The sequence below is a fragment of the Hakea prostrata genome, chromosome 6 (genome assembly GCF_041222555.1).
Source record: "Hakea prostrata isolate BN-2017 chromosome 6, UWA_Hpros_2, whole genome shotgun sequence".
Classification (NCBI taxonomy): domain Eukaryota; kingdom Viridiplantae; phylum Streptophyta; class Magnoliopsida; order Proteales; family Proteaceae; genus Hakea; species Hakea prostrata.
The window spans coordinates 40,608,591-40,634,921 of record NC_142605.1 but is presented as its reverse complement, the minus strand read 5'-3'; the positions used below and the strand labels follow the sequence as shown (position 1 = coordinate 40,634,921).

At 38.4% G+C, this 26,331-nt stretch overlaps 2 protein-coding genes across 4 annotated transcripts; both read left to right on the top strand.

Annotated features, from left to right (window-relative positions):
- Positions 1 to 1,607: 1,607 nt before the first annotated feature.
- Positions 1,608 to 8,885, top strand: LOC149014145 (alpha/beta-Hydrolases superfamily protein). Of its 3 annotated transcripts, XM_089159425.1 has the most exons (7): positions 1,608 to 1,908; positions 4,835 to 4,908; positions 5,018 to 5,868; positions 6,392 to 6,913; positions 7,454 to 7,513; positions 7,638 to 8,054; positions 8,149 to 8,885. In XM_089159425.1, exons 3-7 carry the CDS (start codon positions 5,242 to 5,244, stop codon positions 8,584 to 8,586), a joined length of 2,064 nt encoding a protein of 687 aa, XP_089015551.1. In that variant the 5' UTR covers positions 1,608 to 1,908; positions 4,835 to 4,908; positions 5,018 to 5,241; the 3' UTR covers positions 8,587 to 8,885. The 3 variants fall into 3 exon arrangements, with proteins under 3 accessions (XP_089015551.1, XP_089015554.1, XP_089015552.1); XM_089159428.1 differs by lacking the exon at positions 4,835 to 4,908 and having other exon boundaries at positions 5,094 to 5,868; XM_089159426.1 differs by lacking the exon at positions 4,835 to 4,908.
- Positions 8,886 to 11,123: 2,238 nt separating this feature from the next.
- On the top strand, positions 11,124 to 24,667 carry LOC149014144 (uncharacterized). Its single transcript, XM_089158636.1, has 9 exons — positions 11,124 to 12,355; positions 14,957 to 15,145; positions 17,607 to 17,699; positions 17,809 to 17,991; positions 18,078 to 18,180; positions 18,296 to 18,481; positions 18,816 to 21,337; positions 22,680 to 23,278; positions 23,850 to 24,667. The coding sequence occupies exons 1-9, from the start codon at positions 12,137 to 12,139 to the stop codon at positions 23,857 to 23,859; spliced, it is 4,104 nt and encodes a 1,367-aa protein (XP_089014762.1). The 5' UTR covers positions 11,124 to 12,136; the 3' UTR covers positions 23,860 to 24,667.
- The last annotated feature ends 1,664 nt before the right edge of the window (positions 24,668 to 26,331 follow it).

Genomic DNA, 26,331 nt, shown 5'->3' with positions numbered 1-26,331 from the left:
TTCTTTAAAACATACTAAATCATGTTTTCATCGACTGACATTACCAAGGAGGATACTTAAATATTTAGTTCTATACAGGTAAGTTTCTTTAATAGATCATAAATTAATGTTAGGTTCTCTTAAGTGGTTGTTAAGTATATTAAAAAATTTTAAATTATTTTAGATTTTCTTTTTAAATAAATATATTTTTAACCATATAATTAATGTTTAATGACTAATTATCTTTCTTTTCTAAAGAAGTTTGTGTGCCTGTGTTTTTTTAAAGTTCAATTATCTATTTTCAAAACTATATATGAACACAATATATTAAACAATTTGAGGGGGGCATTTTGGTCTTTTATGTTTGGAATTTGAACACCATGTTAGCTTGTTTTAGATTCACACGTAATACATTGCACATTTGCACTAAAGGGACTCAACATTAATTTATGGTCTACTAAAGGGACCCACCCAAAAAAAAAACCCCCCCCCTTTTTTTTACACCTGGGATTTGGGACTCGGTAATGAAAGAGGTTGATTATAAACTTACCCTTGTATAAAAATTTTATTTAAATGAATAAGGAAACGCTCTAATTCCTCTTTTCATTTTCAATTTTGCTAATGCTCACCTGGGCTTTCCCTTGTTAATTTTTAAATGTCTTACTATATTAACTATTATCCATTCAGCGGTTACTCAATTTGTAATAATGTAATATTAACATCTCTTAGTGAGGAGGTTAAGGATTCAATACTCAATGTGGTATATATATACTAGTACTCACCCTAAGGGTGTCAATTGTGTATCGAAACATTTTAATCGTACCGAACCGCGCTGTCTAAAACTGCATCGTACCATACCCTTCAAAATTCGGTATGGTACATATCGAAACCGAATATATTTGGTACAGTTCCGATTTTAGATACTTATACCGTCGGTATGTACTGAAACCGACCGAATTGGTACCAAAATTAAGGGATATAAATATAATTTTATAATGAAAACACCTTACATTTATCCAATCCATAATTCCCTATTTCAGTTTTTCATTTCGTTATTTATTCATCTTCTTAGATTTACTTGCTTTGTCTCTGTTAATATCAAATTCTATCAACTGTTTGGTCACAATTTCATTAGGATCTTAATGAACTAATAACAAAAGTGGGATGGGTTTGTTCATACAAAAGTGTATCGCACTAGATACCGTGTTTAAACCGTTTTCTCATATCGATTTAATACCGAAATCATACCGAACCGTTTTTACAAATACTGAAACAGTACTGTACGGTACGGTTATGGTTTTCGATATTCAAAATTGATACCGTACTGAATTATCGAAACCGTATCGATTGACACCCTTACCTCACCTCGAAATAAAAAGTTATTAATTCCAAAAAATATAAAACTGTTAACCATATAAATTTAATTGGGTGTACGTACTAGTCATTGGAACAAAAAACAGGGACATCTTGGTAAATATCCATCAAAGCCACACCCATGTGGCTTCCATCGGGTTACGTCGCTGGCTATTGAAATATCCACGTGCTTAGTTTCTCTGCTCTATCGGACACTCCCCGTCCCGTATATAATGTGAGGAAGGGTATGCGAGAAACAAGAAAGGGCGACAGATGAGATGAACTGTCTCTCTTTCCTCTGCGTCTTTTAGCCTCTGAAAAATGTCAGAATCTAATAGAAATTAGTTGAAAATATTAACTAGAATTCGCGCTATGCATTGAGAATCTCAGCTACTCTTGATGCGATTTCTGTACTTGTTCTCGGCGTCTCTTCAGTTCCTGCTTATCCCGGCTTCAGATCGAGGTTGCAATCGAAGGTTCCTATCATCGGCATTTTCCACATTGAGCCTTGTCGAAGTTGTTGCTGGATTTGCTCGACGAAATGCGTTCGCGTTCCGTTGATTCCTCGACATTCAGGTTAGATCTCCTAGCTCTCCTCGTTTTCAGAAGCGAATTCATGAATTCTTTGTTTTCTGAAGTTTGAAACATTCATGCTCTTCCGTCGATCGATCTGCATTTCTTTTTAATTACATGACGAATATGATCTAAAAGCTACAATGCAACCTGTACAAGCGTTTAACAGAAAAGAACTCTTGTCTAACAATTTGTTATCTCGGTTTGATCGATTTGCACTTCCTTTGTTACACACAGATCGATTACGACCTAATATAGCCATGATCCATCCTATTAACGCAACAGCAAAAGTAACACTTGATGCTGTGGTATAATCTGTAATGTAAACTGATCAGATCACCACTGCAACATGTCTTCGTCATTGTCGAACCGGAGAATTTGGTGTTGCCATCATCCATTTCTATGAAGTTCCGATCATTCATGTTATTCATGAGATCTCGGCCAAGACGAGACGAGAATTAAAAATTTTCAAATAAATAAATTAATAATAATAATAATTTAAGACTGAAAGTATCAGATGGCGCACATGCAACTGAATCATTTTTCTGATCCAGTGGACCCCAACGCCATTGCTGTAGGTGCGCTTGTTCATCTTCTTTCCGTTTATTTAATGAGTTATTCCTTAGTACAGATGAAACCAATAAAAAGAATTTGTAAAACGCAACGGCCAAGGGGATTAGGAGGGAATTTGTTGAAACTTATTAGCTCCTACTTCCCATCAGAAACCGAAAATCCAAGGGGACGTTATTGACAACCATAGTTTTGGTGCATATAATTAAACTAGGTATTGAGATATTCTCGATCTAAAAATTGATATCAATACTGAATCATGATCACCACCATGAAACCCTTAATTTTTTATTTATTTATATAGAATTTTAACTTATTAATGTCATTTACTAAACTTTCCTGCAGGTTAACATAAATTATAAACTTATTAAAAATTTAAGAGTCTTTTATGTGTGTCCCTTTAGTGCATCTTAAACTAATGTTGAGTTCTTTTGGTACAATATATTATGTGTGAGTCTTAATGATGTGCACTAATGTGTGAGTCCTCTTAGTACAATATATTACGTGTGGGTCTTAACCAAATTAGCACCATTAATTGCCATTAAGTATATTCAAATCTCAAATATTAAAAACTTTTCTCTAAAAAATAGGTTAAAATTCAGATTCGGAAATCAATAATCGGTAATCGAAAATTGGAAATTGGAAATATAAAAAAAATGACAATCACGGTGTCACCAATCAATAATTGGATAGTTTATTGAATCGGAATATTATCGGACATCCGATAAAGTTTAAGATTTGAATTCGGATGCTTACTCTAAATTTCTACCGGATTCGATTCGGATAGGGATAGCGGTTTTGTTAATTGGATTTGAATACTGCTGTATTTGAGCCGAATTCGATCTGTTTACAAGTCTAGTTAATATATGGTATTAAAAAGAGATAATCGGTATATATATTTAAAAAAAAAAAAGACAAAAAAATATAATAATTCAATGTATTAAATAACCTAAAGTATTTTGGTCTCTGTATTTAAAATTTGAATATACTTAACAATGGTTAATAATATTAACCAGGTTGGGAGTCTTGGGACTTACACGGGTACGCCTAATATATTGCACTAATTAAAGGATCCCAACATTATTTTGTGATCATACGCATAAAAATTAAAAAATTAAACTAGCCAACCTTTATTAGCATTGAAATTAAAAAAAAACAAAAAAAAAAAAAAAAATCCCTCCATTTTTCTTCTGTCATTTTTGTAGCAACGACAATACCTCAATACCTCTCTGTTCAACAAAATAATACATGATTTTGTTGGTTACCATCAACTATCAACCTTCAACGCCATAAAAACTGCAAAAAAAAACGTAATCCGGTGTGTTCTCCCTCACAAAAGCATTAAACTTTTTGGTTTAACATTAATTTGTTGGTTATTTAGAACAATACTAGCGACTGATAATTAATGATTGCATATTTGCATGGCTCATGACAACAAAGAATCAAAATTAATTGCACAGGCACACCGTGTAGAGCTTGGGTTTGCTTTACATACACCCAGCTGAGTGTACACTTGTAAATGATTAATTGCACAGGCACGCCGGGTAGAGCTTGGGTTTGCTTTACGTTCACCCAGCTGAGTGTACACTTGTAAACCAATCATTTGATATTTATATTAACATAAATATTTTAATTCAAATTCAATCAAACAGAATATTCTGAATTCGCAACTGTATATTTTTCTGGTATTCCGTAAGTTGCAGGAAAGACAAAAGAATAAAATTAGTGGAGTGGAAACGGGATATTCTATGTGCCAATCATTTTATACTTTTATTTGCACGTTTTACAATTTGTGCCAAAGAGTGATGGTGAAGTAATGGAACGGAGCTTCTTTGAAAAGATCAACGTTATAACTTATAAATCAACACCACCAGCCAACTCCCTGGTTTTGACCGTTTTGAAGGTAAGGACTAAGCGACATAACATGTTTTCTTATATTTGTCATTCAAGTTACCTAAATACCTTAACCACGGATGCTAAGTCAAAGTCGTAATCCATATACCGTGTCAGGTTTTTCTCCTGCTGTATTTGAGCATGAAATTTCGCAATGAGAGAATAAGTTATAGATTCAAGTAGAACAATTGGGTCTAGTTGCAATCTGCAAATCCAACTACTGCATTGTTCACACCGCATTTCCAAAATCAGGATCTAGTTATATTTCTTTCTTTCTTTTGGGTAAATTAGCTAGTTATATTTCTTATGTTACTGAAATCAGACTAGGGGAACTGAAAAACATTCAAATAATAAGTTATATTTCTTATGTTGCTTTCAACCACCCCCGCCCAGAGAAAAAAGAATTGTTAAAATCGTGAAGGTTTCTGAGAAAGACTAAGTTGCTGTGTATTAAATCCATCTGCAGGTCTATGCTTACAGTCTAAAGTCGTCCTTAAATTAAAGACTAGTTAAGCGTTTCATATACAACGATGGGGAATGGTAAATGTCGTAAGACAATTATTTATAATTTATTAACTGTTGTTGTTTTTTAGACTTAAATAGTGAGTAAATTAATAAGGTGTTTTTTCTCCGGTTTTTTTGGTTTCAGTATCGTTTTCTCCGCCTCAATTTCGGTGACTCCGCCCATGAGACCCAAGTCATTCTCTTATTTACGTATGTGACAGATAGGGAGAGGGAGAGAGAGAGAGAGAGAAGGCCATTCACAACACCAACGCCTGGGTTCTAAGTCCTCAATCGTGTCTCTCACAGGGTGGAAGAACAGAAGAAGCTCTTGAAAGAAATTAAGCAACAGAGAGAAGAATTAGAATAACCATGGCATGTGGCTCAATGAGCATTTCTGGCTCTTCCATCTCCACCACCACAAACGACATTCTCAAAGAACAAAATGGAGTGGGCCTGCGTAGACGATCCGGTATTCTGAGAACGATGTCCGAGTCTCAGCTCCGCTTTTACTCTGGGAGCCGCATTCGAGCTACTTCTGTGGAGCCCAAAATAAGGAAAAGCCGTTCGATGGGGATCTTCCCAACTCATCCTTCGGATTCAAACTCGAACAAGGCTCTTCTTTCTGATGCAGTGGGAGAGAAAATGGTCTCAGAGGAGAACCCAGAGGCGGGCACTGAATTAGCAGAACATGAAAGTGAAATGGAAAAGGAAAAGAAAGCGAACTGGGTAGAGAGGCTGGTGGAGCTCCGAAGTCGGTGGATGAACAGACAACCGAAAGAACAAATGGATGGTGAAGGAGACGGAGAGGAAGAGGAAGAGGAAGATGAAGGTCTATGCGAGGTTAATTACAGTTCGGACGTTGAGGACGAATCAAAAAAGAGTTTCGATCAAGAATCGTTCTCGCAGCTCTTGGTTCGAGCTTCCTGGTCCGATACCAAGCTCTTTACTCAGCTAGCTTTCTTGTCGAACATGGCATACGCGATTGAAGACATCAAGGTATTCTATTTTTTCCCATAATTTGCTGGCATTCATCGTTGCTTTCCGCGTGCTAGAATCAGGATGAACACAATTTCGAGTAGGATTTAGATCCTCTCCATCGCCCTCGTGCTGGAGAGGATTTAAATCCGTCACAAATAGTATAGAAATCCATGGTAATCATTTGGGGTTGGTGTGATATCACTATCAAAAGAAAAATGGAAATCCACAGCCAGCAGTCAAATCTCAGCCTGAACCTAGTAGAAGGTTCAAGTGTGTTTCTGTAATTTCACACAATTTCTAATATTTTTGAGGGATCTCCTCACCTCTTTTTAGTTGGAACTAGACCTATGCTGCCTCAACTGTTCTGTCTCCATAAACACCTTAGCAAACCCTTCAAACCCATTAAGACATTAATTTTTTTGAGCATTTTTTCTGAACTATTTATACTCGTGGCCATACTGTTGTTATAGGCATTCTTTTTGTATTTTCAATGAAACAAACAATAAATGGTAACACTTTGTAATATCTCATAACATGGTAGGCAGAAGATCTAAGGAAGCACTGCAATCTACAATATGTAACATCTTCATTGGAGTTGAAAGCAACTGTGGCTAGAGACAAAGTGAAACTTGACCATGATCATGCCCTCGTGGAGACACCCTCTGCCTCAATATCTGATTCCAGTTTAAGGAATGGCGAGGAGTCTAAGCATGGGCAATCAGTCCGTCCTTCGATAGCTTATGAAATCGCCGCATCAGCTGCATCTTACATCCGTTCTCATGCAAAAGGTCTCCTCTCCTTGGGCTCAGAACCTTGCCCTGAGGATGCCAACATGGATTCATTTGGTGAAAGAGACCACATACTAGATGAGGGCTTCTTCACACCTATTTACAATTATGAAGTGGCGGCTTACATGGCCACATCAGCGATGACAGCTGTTGTAGCTGCAGAAGAGACGGCAAAGCAAGAGGCAGCAAGGGAACTTCAATCACCCCATTCCTGCCCATGTGAATGGTTCATTTGTGATGATCCAAGCACGGATACACGTTGCTTCGTCATTCAGGTACATTTTATGGCTTCTCTTGCTGAAACTTCATAGTTGTTTACTGATGTAGTACTTACTAGCTCAAATATGGAAGTTCTTAAGATAATAAGCATCAAATGATAAAATAATCCATTACCATTTGATGAATTTCATTTTACCTACACTGGAAAGTCCAACCCAAAAGCGTAGGGCATTAGGTGGAGAGAGCTCCTATTTCGTATGATGACAATTAACAATAAGCTGGACAAAATGAAGGGGGCTATAAGCCTATAACTATAGACTGGTTTGAAATAGCCTTCAATCTTTGCAGTCCTCTAATCAATACTGGTTTGAATAATCCTTGGACTATCTTGGATAAAATGAATGTTGGACATTTTTGGTTGGAAGTCTTAAACTGTTGCACCCCATACAAACCACTATCGATCTAGTGGTCGATGGAAGGAAAATAATACATTGAAGCTAGTAGTTTTGATAATATATTGTTTTCAGTCTTCATCATAATATCTCCTAGGTGCATTCAACATTTAGAACTTATACAATAACGACTGTGAATGGCAGGGGTCAGATTCATTGGCATCTTGGCAAGCAAACCTCTTCTTTGAGCCAACCAACTTTGAGGTAAGCATACTACCGATACTACGTTACTCAGATTGAAAATTTATAGAAAACTAGATGGTTTTAAATAGATATGCTACTAGTCATTATCTCACCAAAAATCTTGAAAATTGGGTTGTGATTGTAGGGAACAGATGTATCAGTTCACAGAGGTATATATGAGCTTGCTAAGGGGATATATAAGCAATTCATGCCAGAAATTCTAAAACACTTGAAAACATATGGAGCGAGAGCAAAACTTCGTTTCACTGGTCATTCTCTGGGGGGTAGTCTTTCCCTCTTAGTTAGCTTGATGCTCTTGACAAGAGGGATAATTACTCCCTCCTTTCTGTTGCCTGTAGTCACATTTGGATCACCATCTATATTCTGTGGGGGTCACCGTATCCTTGAAAGGTTAGGATTGAATGACAACCATGTCCGTTCAGTGATTATGCACAGAGATATTGTTCCGAGGGCTTTCTCTTGCAACTATTCAAACCGTACAGCACAACTACTCAAGCGCCTGAATGGCTCATTCCGATCTCACCCATGTCTTAATAAACATGTAAGTTTCCTCTTCTTCACTAGCATTTGTTGAATTAACATCAACATCATATCTTTGATGTGTTAACTCATGATCTCCTGTCTTGTGAATGCAGAAGCTATTGTATTCTCTTATGGGTCAGTTATACATTCTTCAACCAGATGATAAGTTGTCTCCGCCTCATCCCTTGCTTCCTCATGGGAGTGCCTTGTATGCTTTGGACAGTACTAGATGTGAATCTCAAGCTGTGATGGCAAGTGCAGTTAAGGCCTTCATTAATTCCCCTCATCCATTGGAGACACTAAGTGACCCCAAAGCCTATGGCTCAGCGGGCACAATCCGCAGAGACCACAAATCAAACAACTACTTGAGGGTTATGAATTGGGTCCTCTGGCAACAATCTAAGCTTGCAGTTAGACAAACAAGAAAACAAAGGCTTCACGATCTGTGGCCGGTTCTTACAAAATCACCTTCTGACCAGCGATGGAGTCATGGAGGATACTTATTGAAGAATCACAGGTTGGTCACGAAGGAAGTGGTTGCCGACGCCTAAACCTCATTTGTACATTCATCCTGATAAAGGCACAGGGATTTAGTAACCCAATCTTAAATGTAAATAGTGTCCATTTCTTTTCAGTTTTTCAAAGAAACGTGTATATGTTATTTGTTACTGATCATACAGTTACTGTGTCAATATCAGTAGTCCTTGGACATATTAACTGAATTGATCACCCTTCGTTTGAGCCCAACAGAGGTATTTTTACGTTCCTGGAGATGATGAAATACATATCTTCTATTCTTGATGATGTGTCTCCATTTTTGCAGATTCTGGATCACCTCTCTATCCGTTGATAATAGATAATAATGTGCTCTCTTGATGTTTTTCCAGTATTCCGAGATAATTCTATTCTGTGGTAGAACAAATTACATTGTATACCACGTTGCATTGTTTTCTCTAACGAGGATTACCGGACTCGTAGATGTACTATCCCAACAATTAAAAAAGGAAACAGATATGTATATTTCTTTACATTTATTAATGGGACAATGGGCCCAGGTCCACTTCTACTTCAGCCCATTTTGGAAGATATTAATGTTAAAAGGGAACTCCTCTTTGGTCTATCAGTTTTCCCATATTCCTTAGAGCTAGCAACGTAGTTGTCAACGAATCTGGATCATCACTCCCATCGGGTCTGTGCTCCCCTACGATTTTACCACTACAAAATCGGTGGGCCCCACAGCTGAAAATAAAAAAAAAAAAAAAAAAAAAAAAACTCTCCCATCACCCACCCCTGGGCCCCTTGTATTTTGAGGTGGAAAAGCCATCGAGGAGCACTTTGACGGGATCGCAGATCCGAACTCGTTGTCAACAACCTAGCTAGGAGGGACCTGTTGATGATGTGCATGAGAGATTGGCCCTGCTCCACTCTATAGGTTGGAATATTTGTATCTTTTCCATGAGTTCTTTGTCATCTGAATAAATTGGTTTTATATTTAAAAAAAAAATTAAAAAAAATCCATCATCTACATTCAGCTTTAGAGTGTTACTCACCACCAATAGCTAATGGTGGAAAATTATATCCCAGCATCATGAGACATGTAGGAAATTTTGTTCTTGTCACTGATAGAAATTAAGAAAAATAGTTTTTTTTAGTGTAAGAAATTAAGAAAATAGTTACCATAGAGGCTATGAATAAACCATTTAATTTTGATGGTTTGACGCAAGCTATCTGTAACAGTCTAAAGGGAATACATTCATAGCAATAGCAATGGCAATGTCTTCTATTGTCTTAGCTCTTCATACAGAAGTTTTTTTTTCCAATCATATAATTTTGAATCGAAGTTCGGGTGTTTTTATATAATCAGTGCGTCCACGCCAGGTGGGCACTATTTTTTCCTTAGAAACAAGGTAGCTTTGGTGAAATTAAATAGCGGACGTGCTACCGTCCATAATACTTATTTACCATCAATAATACTTCTTTCCATTGACATCGAAGAGTTTAAGAGTGAAATTGAATTTTATGGGTGGATTGAAAAGTTCTAGCCAAGAAGTCGGCTCATGATTTAATTACTGCACATGATAAAACTAATTAATTAATCATTTTTTATTATTTAACCACTTGTGTATATGCATGTTAAAGTTTACTAGTAAATGAAAAAAATAAAAATTTCTTTGTCTTTTATTTCCCCTTCAAAATATGAAATGCAAACCCCTTTCTCCTTATTGGGACAGTCTATACTTTATCTATTTCACATTCCCTCGCCCTGAGTTTGGATCAGCAACCTTGACAGGAAGAATGGACATTTTTTGACCACTAATATAGAGTGGCCACAAGGCCCTTATTGTGGGTTACAGTTCTATCCGATAAAATTTGTTATAAGTTTTTATTTATTTTTGTAATTAAAAAATGTTGGTTGAACATTTTGTGCTCCTCACACATCACAGAGATAATCGTAGAGATAATTGTAGAGATAATCGCGATGACTCCAGATCGTCTCTCCTACGGGAAAATAGAACGACTATTGACCACAATTACAGGGGCACAGGGTTAGGGTGATGAGATTATTTTTAAAACTTTTTTATTTTTTTAACTTGTGACCCCCACATAATTTGCAGTTGTAATGCCGTCAGGGAACAGAGAGTACTTGTGACCCCCACATAATTTACGATTGTAATGCGGTCAGGGGAACAGAGAGTGCTCCCCGTCAAGAAAGATGATCCACACTCAATCTCATTCCCGAATCCCACGGACCGAGACACAACTTTCCCAATTAAGACACACAAGGGCTACATCTAGTACCCCAATTCAGTTACATCGGACCCCTCGTTGCTAGATGCCCGGACAGCAAAGCTGCCTAGAAAAACATCCGCAACAACATAAATAAAAGGGATGCGATGACATAAAATAAGTGTAAACTCTAAAACGTGCATCTTCACCTTTAATCCTTAGATTAGAATCTAATGCCACAAAATAATTAATCTTCACACGGAGTTTCGTCAATCGCGGCGCTGAAAGATCCCAATCCAAGCGTTCCTGTATCTACACTTGTTTTCGTCTCTTTCGCCGTCTCTCTCTCCGTTCTGTTGTTTCGTCTTTTGGCTTCCCCCGTTGATGAGATTCTTTCACATTTCTCATTTTTGTCAAAACCTCAATCTATAAGCGCATTGAAACCCTAGTCTTACATCGATCCTTAATTTAGAAATGCTTCAATGATTTCAATTCCACGTATCTGAAGGTCAGCGCCTGGTGTTCGCTAAGCTTTCTAAAATTCCGCAACTCTCTCTCATTCTCTGCCTTGTATTTGATTGTGGACTCTCTCACCCTGTCTCTGCTTCCTCTGTTATTCTCACGCCGCTTTCCCTCTGCAATCTTGTTGTTAATCGAGCTTTCGCTCTTGATAAAAACACATCACTTCCGTTAAGATTCGTCGGCATTGAAGAAACATTGAGTTTGAAGGTTTACTCGTCACCATTTCTTGTTTTCCGTCCATGTTGAACTTTGGACAAGCTGTGGCTCTCGTGGGCAGAGTTTTGATCGTTTTTGGTCCGTGTGGATTCCCGGACTTGAAACAGGGTTTTTCCGTTTAGGGTTTCTGTTTCAATTATTCATCCTCATATGATCATGTTCGTGGCGTTCCAGAAGAATAGTGTGAGACTGATTGTCTTTTCTCATGCTGCTCCATTATGTTAGCGTTTGGAGATTTGCGTTTCCACGGATATTGTTGAATCAGGAGTTTAATGCTTGATGTAGCAAGATTTAACCTTAGCATTTCTGGACGTTTCTTTGATAACCTTGTTGACACACATCACGTCCAAACTTTTGGAGGGGCAGATTCTGATAATTTCCTTGTATAGAGACCCAAACATTTGATACTATTGATCACTGGATGCTCGTTATTTGGGACTTGTGGCTGAATAATTTCATCGCTAACTTGAAACCTAAGATAATTTGAAGAAGATTGTTCTCTCCTTCCGTTTGAAAATTAGTTTAGTGTTGATTTACCTTTTGCATTGGATAAAAGTGTTGGTGCTCTCTGTTTCTTTGTCACCCTCTCTCACGATATCTATTAGAAAGCACGGCTTAGCTACGGGTTAGTATTGCATGGGCGATCATGGTGGCTGGGCACAGCCAAGTGGCCTCGTGCCAAATGAATCAGTATCAATAATGACTCGAGTACTTGACCCCGAAAGATGGTCTCAAGCCGAAAAAAGAATTGCAGAGCTGATTGATTGCATCCAGCCCAACCCACCTTCTGAAGGGCGAAGAAATGCTGTCGCAGATTATGTGCAGCGACTCATCATGAAGTGTTTCTCTTGTCAGGTTGGCCGTTGTTTCATTTTTGTTCTTAGTTTCCTGATTTATAACATGGAGATATTTCTCTGTGGTCGTTATTCAGTAACCATCATGTTCCGCCACATTTAATCCAATAGTGATTTTTAATATGTTATAAACGCTGGTAGGCTAGTAATTACACTTGAAAAATGAGTTGGTTCAGATGGAGCATTGCAGGTCTGTGGAATACTTATTTTTCCTATAGATAATATATTCCCTTCGCATGTAGAAAAGTCTCTCCCTTACTTTGATAACTGCTGCAAATTGTACATTCTTATGTTAGCCTTTGCGATATTCCCAGCTGATTTCTGTAAACATGCTAAATGCAGCTATTTGATACACTTTTACTGCTTTAATCATGGGAATGGCCTGTGGAAGGTGTCACATGCATTGATCAGAAGATTACTTCCAAGACATGGAACAAATTCCGTAGAACTGCTAGAACTTGATGTCATTGATGCATGATATCTTGTTACACCTTCTTACTTTTTGTCTTTTATGCATGCTTGCAAGGACATGTAATGTCTGGGTTCTGTCCAAAATCATGAATAGTATAACAGGATTCATGTAGCCTGGTCCACTTAGGTTGCAGATTTCTCTGATTAGGGAAATAAGGACAGTTAGTAGTCAGGCCAGTGTGGTCTCTATGCCTAGACTCGATAGTTGATGATACCGACCAATTATAATACCTTCTGCATTGCCTGACTAGCTAACTAAAATAATATGAAGCCCTACACCTTCCTATTTGAGTTGAGAATATTCCCTCAATAGTGGTCTAGTGGGGTTAGTCTCACTGAAAATCCCGCAGTCGGTGACGAAACCTTAACCGGACTAGGTCTCAAAAACGGATATGGTAACAAGGTAGGAAGTAGTCATTTGTTTCTTACTTAACTGAAGCCACCTCTCAGACAACAAATGTTTATTTCCTAACTGATGCACTCTGAGCTCTAAAGCTGTGAGTTCTATGTTGTCAATATGAGATTCAACCTGCCTATTGGAAATTCTGTGCAGTTAGATGCTTTTCTTAGCCAGTGCAGGCTCTAGATGCCCACGCAGTTTTGTCTCACCCCTCTGATTATTACGTTGTCTGTTTAAGCGCTTAGGGATCCAAGGAAGTAAATGCACCTCAGCTGTCAAAAATTTTAAATGAATACGATCTAAACATTAGTGCACTTTACAACTGTTTACTAAAATATCTCCATTCTCGTAGTGTCAGGGTTCAAAGCTAGAAATTCTGAAGTTCTAAAATTTCTCCATTCCCATAGTGGATGTTAAAAGATTATGCAATGGTATTATAGCTATCAAGCTTGTAATAGAGAAAGAGATCGTAAATAATTAGTGCATATGCACCTTAAGTAGGACTGGGTGACAGTTTAAAGTTACAATTCTGGGAAAATATAGGTGGACTAGTGGAGAGCTGCGTCCGGAGTCGATCATAAATAAGAAAGGTACCTTGGCTCAATCATAAATAAAAAAGGTGATATAGAGGATGCTGTTTCTTAAAGAATTAAAAATTTAAAATAGAATGGATGAAGTGGAGAGATGTGTTTGGGGTATTTTGTGATTGATGTGTTCCTTTAAAGCTTAAAAGAAAATTCTATAGGACCGTTGTACGTCCAGCTACGCCGTATGGTGCAAAGTGTTGGGTTGTTAAGAAGCATCATATAGATAATCTCAACATATAAAAAATGAGGATGCTAAGATGGATGAGTGGCAAAACTACAAAGGATAAGATAAATAGTGATCCATATTAGAGCTACTGTAGGAGTAGCTCCGATAAATGATAAACTATGAGAAAATTGACTGAGGTGGCACAACATGTTCAATGGAGGCCTTTAAATGCCCCTGTATGGAGAAACGATGTAATCCAGATTGAAGGAGTTAGAAGAACTAGGTGCAAACCTGAGATAAGCTTAAGAGAAGTGGTGAGAAAGATATTCATGGCTTAGACTTTGTATTTGGTATGGCGTTAACATAACTGATTGGAAGGCAAAATCCATGTAGCCGACCCCATTTAGTTTGGAAAAAAGCTTGTTGTTGTTGTTGTAGAGTGGAATAGTAGTAACTCCTTTGTTTCCACCAGAGTGAATTGATTAGTAATTCGTTGCTGGAGAATTGTCAAGATTGTGAAAATGCTCAATACAAATGAATAACTTCTACTAGCCTCAATTAACCTTATATTCCAATGAGATGAAAGAAGTAACATTTGCGTTAATATCCAGGTTTTGCCAGCTGGATTGGTAACTGGTTCTTTACAGTAGTATGGAAGGAATTGCACAGCAAAAGTGAATGTCATTCCCCTTCAATCCTCAAAACCTTTGGTTATTCTTTTAGTACCTTCTGTTTTGATGAATACTGACAAATTTTAGCTTTGTTTTCTGCTTGGATGGTGGAAATATAATTGATGGCTTTCTATGAAGAACTTCTGGTTCAGCTAATCACTATTGAGGCTTATAAATAGTTCCCTAAATATTAGAGTTTCAATGCCCCACTTTTTGGATAGTTTCTCTATTTTAAGGTTTCTTCTTTAATTTTTTTTCGTTCTCAATCTACTTGTTGCCAGCTTGTAATTATCTTGATTTACTACAGGTATTCACATTTGGGTCTGTACCTCTCAAGACCTATTTACCAGATGGGGATATAGACTTGACTGCCTTCTGTAAGAATCAGAATTTGAAGGATACCTGGGCGAATGAGGTTCGTGATATGCTTGAGAATGAAGAGAAGAGTAAGAATGCTGAATTCCGTGTAAAAGAAGTTCAATACATTCAGGCAGAAGTAAGTCCGTTTGATCACACATACCTCTTGTTTTCTTTAAACATTTAGTCTTAGCCTCTTCCATTTTTTGTTCACAGTGAGCTCATATATGTAATTTGACTTAACAGGATTCCTAGTTGTGATTGTCTCCCATTATTTTGTTAGAAATATGCCCAAATACTATTTCACAATTAACTGATGACTTTTCTGTACTATTTTGGCCTTTAACCATCATTTCCTACTTTGCTTTATTAAAGACTTGAAGCAGAGTATTGATTGTAGTAGTGGCCTTTCTGATAGTGTATGGCTGTGGTCATGAATCCAGTGAGCAGATTTTTTTTTAATTATAATACTAGTAATACACGTCTAATGGTTAGATTGCTCCATTGTGACCAAGTGATCATAGGTTTAACTTTGAAAACAACCTATCTGAGAAATCAGGGGTAATGCTGTGGACATCATTACCCACCCCATGGTTGACTTCTGCTTCGTCAATCTCTCAGAAATCACCTTGGATTTAATGGCTTTGTTAAGTGGTTAGTTGATAGACCTGTTTAGTGAAACCAAAACCAAACCTTGGGTTTAAATAATAAAGACAGATTTTTGATAAGGTGGGCTCTATGACTTCCCTTCAATTCCTAAGTTTGGCAAAATGGATTTTTAAATTGAAATACAGAATAAAGTAATCTGAAAAGAAGAGTTAGCTGTCATATTTCAAGTTATACCCATGCATGCTAAAAACCTTAAGTATGTACCACCCTCTCTGGATCATCTCTTAACCATCAGTTCCATTCCCAGTGGGGGCAATAGATTAATAGGAACTGGGCGCTGTTTTCACTATCTTATTGAGCCACTGGAAGGGAACAGATAGTTACTTGAAGTTAAATCTTCTATTATTTTAGTAGGCAACGGCCCAGTATATTTTGCTACGGTATTGGTAGAGATGCTAACTGCAAAATGTTTTCTATGTTTGTTCACCCCTTTAGGTGAACTCAGTGTGGTTTACCACTATCTGCTGGTGCAATACGATCCCTTCATGGAAAAATAAAAACAATAAAATAAAATTACACAGTTTGGTACTTGAGTTTAATCAAGTACCATTTGGTGGTGCTGAGAATTCTATCTAATCAAAAGCTGCTAGAACTGCATGGGATTGTTTGCTGGTAGGCAGTGTGATGTAGTAGCGTTGCCTTGAGTAGTTACTAACCTGTTTTGAAGGCCAATTAGAAGTTGAAACTGGTCCAACCATGGTTGGTTGGTTCAGTAGGATATTGGAATTTTTATTTGTTTTGGAAATTATTTTTGGGTAGGATATTTTAGGATTCTTGTAGTTATTTTTATAGATAGGGAGGATTTTAAGTTCCCTAATTGCCTTAGTTCCCCCGTTGAGTTAGTTTCTTAGTTGTTAGTTTTTATTTTCTGGAATCATTTATTTTCTTTTATATATGCTTGTCCCCATCATTGATAATCAATGATGCAACGGATTGAGCTTAGTTTAATGCTTGCATGGTGTTACCTTTGTGTGCCCTTCTCCCTCACATCTCTCTCCATTTATATATGTGCTCTCACTTGGTTTTCCCTGTGATGTGGTTTTATCCTTCAACCCTATTCTGGGCAGCAGTTGCAGCCCCTTTCAATTGGATCTCCTCCTTGGGTACCAGTCCTTCCCATTTACAGTTGTATGCTTATGATATGCACCAGCAAACTAAACCCTAGAGCTTTATCTCCATAGCCTCTTCAGTTCTGAGTTACAAACCTGCAAATAAGGTTGATTCTAAAGATACCACCTCTTCTAGTTCATTAGGCTTTGACTTTTCCTTTGGTACTAAGTTGATTGTTATGGTGTTTTTGAGAGAGTCCATTCTGAGGATTATTCTCACAAGCTTTCAGCTTGGACCACATTAGCTTGATTGAGATATCTCACCTTGAATGCGATTAGGATTCACTGGATCCATGGGTTTGTATGTGGCTGAGAAAAATGGAGGTTGAACAGAAACTTAACAGCTTAATAATCTCCTTCCCTTTTATTCCTTATTTCCATTATTACCCTTACCATCAATTGTGCCCAACTTGATCAATAAAGCTATTTCCTTTCTTGTCCATTTCCTTATTTTGCTACCAAGTTGCCCCTTAAACAGTCATGTTTATTACAGAATTGCCATTCCCTTCTAGTGCTTGGACTTTGGGTTGTATCCGGATGGGTCACACAGGACCTAAAACAGGATTTTTTGATCCAGGTTCTGCATCACCGTGGAAGGACAATTTTGGATAACCATTTGCTACTTGTTTTACTCTCCTTTTGTGTGTTAAATTGTTTTCCATGTTGGCTGTCTTTTCCCCAAACTGCCACTCAATGGGGTGTTCACTTTTCAGGTATATTAATTGCTGCTCTTTAGGAATTTCATTTTTTTTTTAAAGCATTTGCACTATATGAGTTTTCATTTGGCAGTTTGAATCTTACCACTTCTTCTTTCATTTTCAGGTGAAGATAATAAAATGTCTTGTAGAAAATATTGTTGTGGACATATCTTTTAACCAGCTTGGTGGATTATGTACCCTTTGCTTCCTTGAGGAGGTGAGGTGTTCTGAAAATGTGTCACCTAAACGTTACCTAAACATTTTTGAATCAATGAACAGTGGCTCTTTGATCATATTTCCTCTAAAAAATATCCCTAATTGTACAGGTTGACCATTTCATAAATGAAAACCATCTATTCAAACGCAGTGTTATATTGATTAAAGCTTGGTGCTACTATGAGAGCCGCATATTGGGTGCTCATCATGGACTTATTTCCACATATGCACTTGAAACATTGGTTCTATACATATTTAATGTCTTCAACAATAACTTTGCAGGCCCCCTTGAGGTAAACCTATGATTCACCAGGCTTATCTCTGCCTCACTTTTCATGTGGGAAACTTCTACTTGAAATTAATCTCTTGGCATCTGCAGGTGCTCTATCGTTTTCTTGAGTTCTTCAGTAATTTTGATTGGGACAACTTTTGTGTAAGCCTCTGGGGTCCAGTACCTGTTAGTTCACTTCCAGATACAACAGGTACTTGTGAAATCATGCAACCATGTGTAAAATTCCTTAAGCTTATTTTATGGTGTTACGTCATTAGAAATGTCACCCACTTCACCTGAGTTTGTTTTATTTGGATGACTCACAGCGGAACCTCCACGGAAGGATGGTGGAGAGCTATTGCTCAACAAGCGTTTTCTTGATACTTGTAGCTCAATGTATGCTGTTTTCCCTAGTGGCCAAGAAAACCAGGGTCAACCCTTTGTTTCCAAACATTTCAATGTTATTGACCCTTTACGTACAAACAACAATCTTGGACGTAGTGTCAGCAAAGGTATTTAGAATCTAAGCTGAATCTTCCAATTATATAGCTTCTGTGATTCCGAGATGTTAATTATGGGATGCTGGAGCATCAATTTTAATTTTGTGATTTAGATTGTACCTTTGCGTCAGCAAATTGAGCCTTTTTTTTTTTTTTTGTATCAATGTGCACCAAATTTCTTGATATTGGTTTTGAAAGTTTCGATCCATTCTTTAAGTTCGTGTGGGAGGTGTTGGAAAGACAAAGCTTATAACTGTGTTGTGATATTTATCTACCCAATTTCAAATTCATTTTCCTCTATGTAATACTGGTTGCGTTATTGGTTACATTTTTCTCGTCCCTTCAGGTAATTTCTTTAGGATTCGCAGTGCCTTTGCATTTGGAGCTAAGAGGTTAGCCAGATTGCTTGATTGTCCAAAAGAAATTGTGATTGATGAGGTAAATCAGTTCTTCATGAACACATGGGACAGACATGGTAGTGGTAACCGCCCTGACGCACCAAGTTCTGATTTGTGGTGCTTGCGACCATCAAATGCAGATCACATGGATGTTGGGTCTGAGAATCAAAGGAACTATTCAAACAGCAAGAAGAATGAGAATCTGAAAAGTCGCGAATCCGAGGCTAATCTGGTTACCACGCTCCATGAAGTCTCCTCTCAACAAAGTTCCTGCTCCTCGGACAGCATGTCTAGGACCAGTAATGTTTCTGCAGTTTCTCATACTCAAAGCCGAAAGAGTTATGGTAACCTAAACAACTCAAGGATCTCTGATCCCATTACACAGACTGCTTCTGGGGGTGAAACTGTTCATAATGATAAGAGTCAGAGAAGGTTTAGAGCCAATAATTTGGCGAGTGAAGTGCAGGGAAGGTTTCAGTTTGCAAGGACACATTCTAGTCCTGAGCTTACAGACACTGCAGGTGCAATTTCGATGCAAGGAAGGCATAACAGGGTGTCAGAAACAGTGAAAAACCCAATCAGTTCTGTTAGGCAGGAGTACACTAGTAGGCGAAAGAATTTCAATGATGAAGTTTCAGGAAGTCATGGGGCAAGATTTTCGGGTGAAGATCCGTCATCACTGCTTCATAGCTCATCCCGTCAAACCCTTGATGCTGCTGCCGATTCAAACAGTGCTTCGTATAGTTACCATGATGAAGCTGGATTGGATACCATGAGTGAGGAGTTTTCATCTGTTGCTGAGACAATGGAGATGCATCAGGAAGAGCAAGACCTTGTGAACATGATGGCGTCTTCCAGGGCTCCTGGTTTTAATGGCCAAGTACAGATGCCAATGAATCTTTCTTCTGCTCACCTTCCTCTTCATATTCCATCTTCCATTCTTGCTTCAATGGGTTATGCTCACAGAAATTTGGCTGGAGTAGTTCCAACTAATATCCCCTTGATTGAGCCTCCTTGGGGCTCGAATATGCAATTTGCTCAAGGTCTGGTTTCTTCACAATTATCCCATTTTTTCCCTAACGTTGGCTTGGCTTTTAATCCAGAGGAGACAGTTGAAACTAGTAATGAGAACTCAGGTTTGGCAGAAATGAGCCAGGAAGATAGTGATCATGGTTTTTGGCATGATCAGGATACAAGTTCGTCCAGAGGATTTGATGCTGATGATGCCAGTTTCCAGGTGCTGCCTTCAGACAAAAAGCATGAGTCAACATCTGTAGGGTTAAACTTCATTCCTTCATCTAGGGTTAGTAGCTCTGGCAGTAGTGCAAGACCTCAACAGAAATTTCTCAAAGAAAACGGAGGGTTGATAAAAGAAGATAATGTTGATGGTTTCCAGCACCAACACATCAGAGGCAGTGAGATGCACTCTACTGACAGAAATGCAAGTTTGAGATTCTTACATTCCCCACAGGATAATTCTTTGAGAAGTAGACAGTCTTCTGAAAGTAGTTGGGATGCATCTTTTGCGAAGGTCTCAAAGTCAACGAGAGAGAAGCGTGGAAGAAAAACGGTTCCCTCTGCAGTTCCAGGTACTGGTAATGGGAAGGGAAAGACTGGGGGGCGGGATGAGGTTTTGTCAGTTGATCATGTTTCTGGGCATTTAGAGGATGACAACAGAGAATGGGTTCCTTTGTCAACCATGAATAGTGATATTGCAGAAAGAAGTGCTGGATCAACATCTGTGACCTCTCCGCGTGTTCAAAATCATCAGCCTATTTTTGAATCAGCACAAATTAATAGATCAGACTCAATGATGCCCGTTGCCCCAATGCTTGTGGGGCCAGGTTCCCAACAGAGAGCTGGTGATAATTCTGGTATGGTACCCTTTGCATTTTATCCAACAGGACCTCCAGTGCCATTCCTCACAATGCTTCCAGTGTACAATTTCCCTATGGAGACAGGCAATGGTGATGCATCCACGAGCCATTTTGATAGGGAAGACAGGCTGGATAGCAGCCGTGTAAATCAGTCTGATCAAAACTTTGATTTAGCCGAGAGCCTTGATCATTCAGAAATCTTCAGTAGTTCTAATTCGATGAAGAGTGCTAATATTAGGGGGCCTAGGAAGGAGCACAAGTCTGATTTTTTAAACAGTGATTTTGCTAGCCATTGGCAAAATCTGCAGTATGGACGGTTCTGCCAGAATCCACGGTTTCATGGACCTCTCGTGCATCCTTCACCTGTAATGGTGCCACCCATGTATTTACAAGGCCATTTCCCTTGGGATGGTCCTGGAAGACCTCTATCTGCAAACATGAATCTCTTCACGCAGCTCATGAATTACGGCCCTCGTCTTGTTCCAGTAGCACCACTTCAACCAGGCTCTAATAGGCCTGCTGGTGTTTTTCAGCGTTATGGTGATGAGGTCCCTAGATATCGTGGTGGTACTGGGACATATCTTCCAAATCCTGTAAGAAAAATCTTAAACAAGCTATGCTGCCTCTTGTTCTAGTATCCAGTTTTTTGATTCTCAAATTTTGAGTATAATATGATTGCATCTGTGCTCTGGGTATTTACAAGTTTGACATGCATCTCTAATGTACCTTTCTGGTCTTGGATATGGGCATCATATCACCAGTCTCTTTTTAGCCTTAATTGTTTATTGGTACCCATGCAAATTGAGGTCAAGAATTCAAGGCTTTGTCAAGCCTCATTATTTCAAAGTATGAACTTAACTACATTTTTGATAGGTCCTAGTTCCAAATCATTGCTGTAGGAAGACCCTTGCTCAAGTGTATGTGTACATCCTTAACTCTATTGGCTAGAATTGTACAATAGGTTTGCCAAAGCATTGCCTATCCATATTTCTTCTGTCCCCCCAACATAGAATAGTGCATGTTTTGCCTTCCTATTTCAATAAAAGCCAAACGATTCTTTGAACTGCGTCTTTTCATGCCGGCTGACTCAGTTCATCTAGAATTCATGGTTGTTAAATATACTGTGGGATTGAACATTGTGGCAGCATATTCTCTTTTTCTGCTTTAGTGGATGTGTCAGCCTTTGCCCTTTCTAGGTTCAATTATGTGCACCTGAGGAGTGTAGTTGGAGAGGGTTTGGCCATGTTTAACAGAGGCCTGGGTTAGCTGGCTCCTAGTCGTTCCCTCATCAATGTAGGACTATGTCACCAAATAGCTTAATAAACATGTATTCCTCCTACGGTGGCATCTTTCCAACCATGAGCGAGAGATATTTTCTCTCCCTTGTAGGGTTGCCTCTACTCTGCAATAATCAGATTGTAACTGAATTATTGGATCACTGAGGTCCTTTATAACTCAGCCTTTATCATTTTAATCGCCCTAGTCTCAGTGTGGTCTAGATTCTCAAAGAACTGTCGTCACTATTAACCTCAATATCATTAGGTTGGATCCCCAGTCATGCTGGATCTGATATGGGATTCATGACCCATATTGGAAGTGAGTGAGCAAGGATTCCATCAAAAGGGTCTGAGGTCAGTGCCCATTTGGCTGTTCTCTGCATATCAAAACCATAGACATACAAAGATATCTATCATCCATGGAACATCCTATTGCTCCCATCTTTCCAAGTTGTGCAGGGAGTCACCAGGAAAACCTCCACACATGCTCTGGTCATGTTTAATCTTTTTTTGGGACATATTGAGGAACTATTCTTTTTCTTCTTTCCTTTTTGCTTCCTGAAATGTATACTTGTAATTACTAACTTCAATTAGAATTGAATTAGCTTTCCTTTTTCGACATTTACCGAAAAAACTGACCTTTTTGGACAAATTTCAGAAGGTTTCATTCCGGGACCGGCAGACTTCTACTTCCAGAACCTCCAGGGGTAGTTACAGTTATGATCGAAATGACCACCATGGAGACAGGGAAGGGAACTGGAATATAAATTCAAAACCACGGGCAACTGGCCGCAGCCATGGACGCAGCCAAACTGAGAAGCCAGCCTCAAAGCAGGATCGCTTGGGAGGTAGTGATAATCGAGCTGACAGTCCATGGGATTCATACAGGCATGATCCATTCACTACATTTCAGTCCCAGAATGGTCCATTCAACCCCAACTCATTGCACAATGGCCCAAACAATGGTGTGTGTGGCATGTACCCCTTTCAAGCTGTGAATGCTAGCGGCATCACACCAACTGGACCTGCTGTTCCATCTGTCGTCATGTTGTATTCTTATGATCACAATGTTGGTTATAGTTCGCCTGCTGAACAGCTTGAGTTTGGGTCCCTTGGACCTGTGCATTTTTCTGGCGTAAATGATGCAGCACAGCTTAGTGAAGGACCAGCTAAGAATGTATATGATCAGCAAAGGTTTCAAGGAGGCTCTCCTGCACAATCCTCACCAGATCAGCCATCTTCACATCAACTTCAAAGGTACTTACTTCTCTTCTCTTCTTCCCCCTTTCTCCCTCCTGTTTTTTGGGTTACTTGGTATGCTTTAATGATGTAAATCCAGAATGCGTTCTGCCCAATTAGAAAAGCACGAGACACATGTCCAGTTGATCAAGAAGTTGCAATTTTTCCGTTTCAGCTGGAGACTTCGCAACATCAAGTGGCCCATTTCTATTATGTACTAGTCCTACTCCACTTTGATAGATATCATGTGCTGGAGTCTCATTGATCTGGTCTTCCACTAAAGTAGTCATGCATGGCACGAATGATGCTGAAAAATTGGTCTTTAACATTGGTGTTGACACCTTTTGTGAGGTTTTAGTTGGTCATTACTGCTAGTGACCTTCAAACACACATGATTTTTCCATAACAAAATGCTTTAAAATATTTGTCAGCATGTGCATTGAATGTATATTTGTAGCCTGATATCAACTTATCTTGCCTCTTGTTTCTTCTACCAGCTGTTTTCTTTTCATTTTTGTTGTCCTCAGTCCTCACTTTCTGTTTCTTCGTTGAGACTGCTTCTGATGCTGTTGATGTATTGTCTTAACAGGGGAGTTTGATTATTTTGCCAGATCGGCTGCCTGACGAATTTTGAACTGAAAGATGAGGATTTCCCACTTTTGTCATTTCCAAACCATGGAGGTGATGGTCAGAACAACTATAGTGACAAACCCTCACATTATCAAGCCTTATCAACTCCTCGCCCCTAAAAGGGATTTTTGTCTGGCAAACAAGGGCATTCTGTAAATTCTCATGTAAGTGAACATATTCATGCTAGCGTAGTGTTTGTATGTACACTATAAGTCAAATTTAGCCTACACCTATATACCATGCATAGAAAAGGAAGGTGGAGGGAGAAATAGGGATATTCTCACAATTCTGTCCTTCCATAAAATCTGTTCATTTTCGTCTGTCTTCCTACCCTGTGCTGCTTAACATCATTGTTTGACATATGATCTCAAGTTCGGTTATTCTTCTTTCCACAGTTCCATACTGGTAGGCATTTAGATTGCTCATTTTGTCGATGATTCACCCAGAAAATCTTTCCTTTTCTCCGTTTGTATCGTTTCACTTAGTTTTGGCTTCTATAATATAGCTAACTGTAGTCTGCTAAGTTAGATGCTAGAGGTTTAAACTGTTTTTGATTGACAAAATGTAGCATGGAACTCAGCTTCTGTAGTGTAGTCACAGGGAACCTTTTGACTAATTGCTATATCAAAATCAACTTAGCATTCGTGCATTCGAGCTATAAGTCTGTGTTGTGTTTCAAACATAACCCACCGAATATTATTTTGAAAATCTTTTACTGTATCTGCTTTAAGTCATGTTTTTGAGAATTAAATAAATGACAACTAAAAGGTGACCCTTTCTAATTTCTCGCTTCACAATTGTGGTGAAGCCAGCCAATACAATACATTTATGTTTCCCCTGGGATAGCTTTCTCGGATTTCCTTCTAGACCTGCGTAACTCTCTTGATGTTTTCATATGGTCTTGCTTCATTTATTCTAAATTCTTTGATTATTTATGTTTTTTTTCAATCGATTATTTGATGACTTTGTTGGTTTCTTAAAGGATTAATAATACATTGTGAGTTCTTATGCAAATCTTAGTCAAATTTCATCTATAACGGGAGAGTAATCGCCTTCCGCCTTCCACTATCGAAGTTATATAATATTTATGTGTAGTTGAAGGGAAGTAGGAGTTAAATTTGGTTTGTTGCTTGATGCCATGCGTCCAAAAACTAGAGTCGATCAAACGAAATTTTCTATGATATGAAGTTTCACTCGGTGTGCTCTCTTGCCTTCAAAATAGAAAAAATGCAAACAATTTTTCATACAAAAAAACAAGCACATACCCTTTGAGTGTGTGGTAATCTAAACAGCCTCTTAATTATTCATGGTCACATTTTCGACATGCATGTGACATTCTTGTTGGATGAGTTTACTGACTTTACTCTCTTCCTGCTCAAAAAGGGAAGAAAATGACCAAAGAAGGTCATACGCTAATTTATCTAAAGAAAAATGGAAAAGGAAAGCTTATATGCATGCATGCTGCTCATGCATGCAATGAGATCTAACACCTCTACCTTGGGGAAGTATATGTTACTCATTGATGTTTTTCTACTACACAATAGTATGTGTCATAATTGAGATCTACTGAGATCTAACACCTGAATTATTTTATAAATATTCAGATCTAGGTCTTAGATCTATTCTATGGTGAAAAAACGTCAAGGGAATAGTATGTGCTCCCCGATAGGGAAGTGATTGAGATTCAAATAAAAATTGTATGCAATTCGATTCTTAGATGAAAATCGTATTTTGAGAGGTATATGGTTTGACTGATTGCATATTAGAGCAGCTATCGATATCGACATGAGTACTGATACAAACACGTATACCAATACCCGCTAAAATATGCCAAAAGCCTAAAACCCTTGTCAAATTGGGAATTCCTTCTTCCGTGAATGCTTATTGAGATCATATTCACAAAACTAAAATCTTGTAAACTACTCTTTACCTACTCCTGAGAGTCCCAATGCCAAAATGAACAAACTACCACAATGAATCAAGCCTACTCGGTTCAGGGCCCGAGTTATTGGCCGTGTTCCTCTGATTGGATACTGAGATTATATTCAGTTTCTTATCCTGCCTCGTCTCTTAATGAAAGTTTGATTACCAAAAAAAAAGAAGAAAAAAAAAAACAATGAATCGAGCCACAGGGTATAAATGCCCTAGCTCAACCTAACACAAATGGCGTAGGTTCACAATGGGGCTGAACCATGTAATCAAGCCATGGTTCGCACTTCACAACAACAGAAGAGAGGTGAAGATTATAGATTAGCCCTCTCAAACCATATGCCAAATCACTTTTTTTTGGGAGCAAAGCCAATTATTGAATACTGAGGAAACAAAGATACATAGCTTCTGAAGCGAAGGAGCAGATAAAGGCCATTCAATCGTGTTTGCAACCGACTCGGCCCGCCTTGCTAGTTGGTCTGCAACATGCTTGGACCTCCTAGAAATAAAAG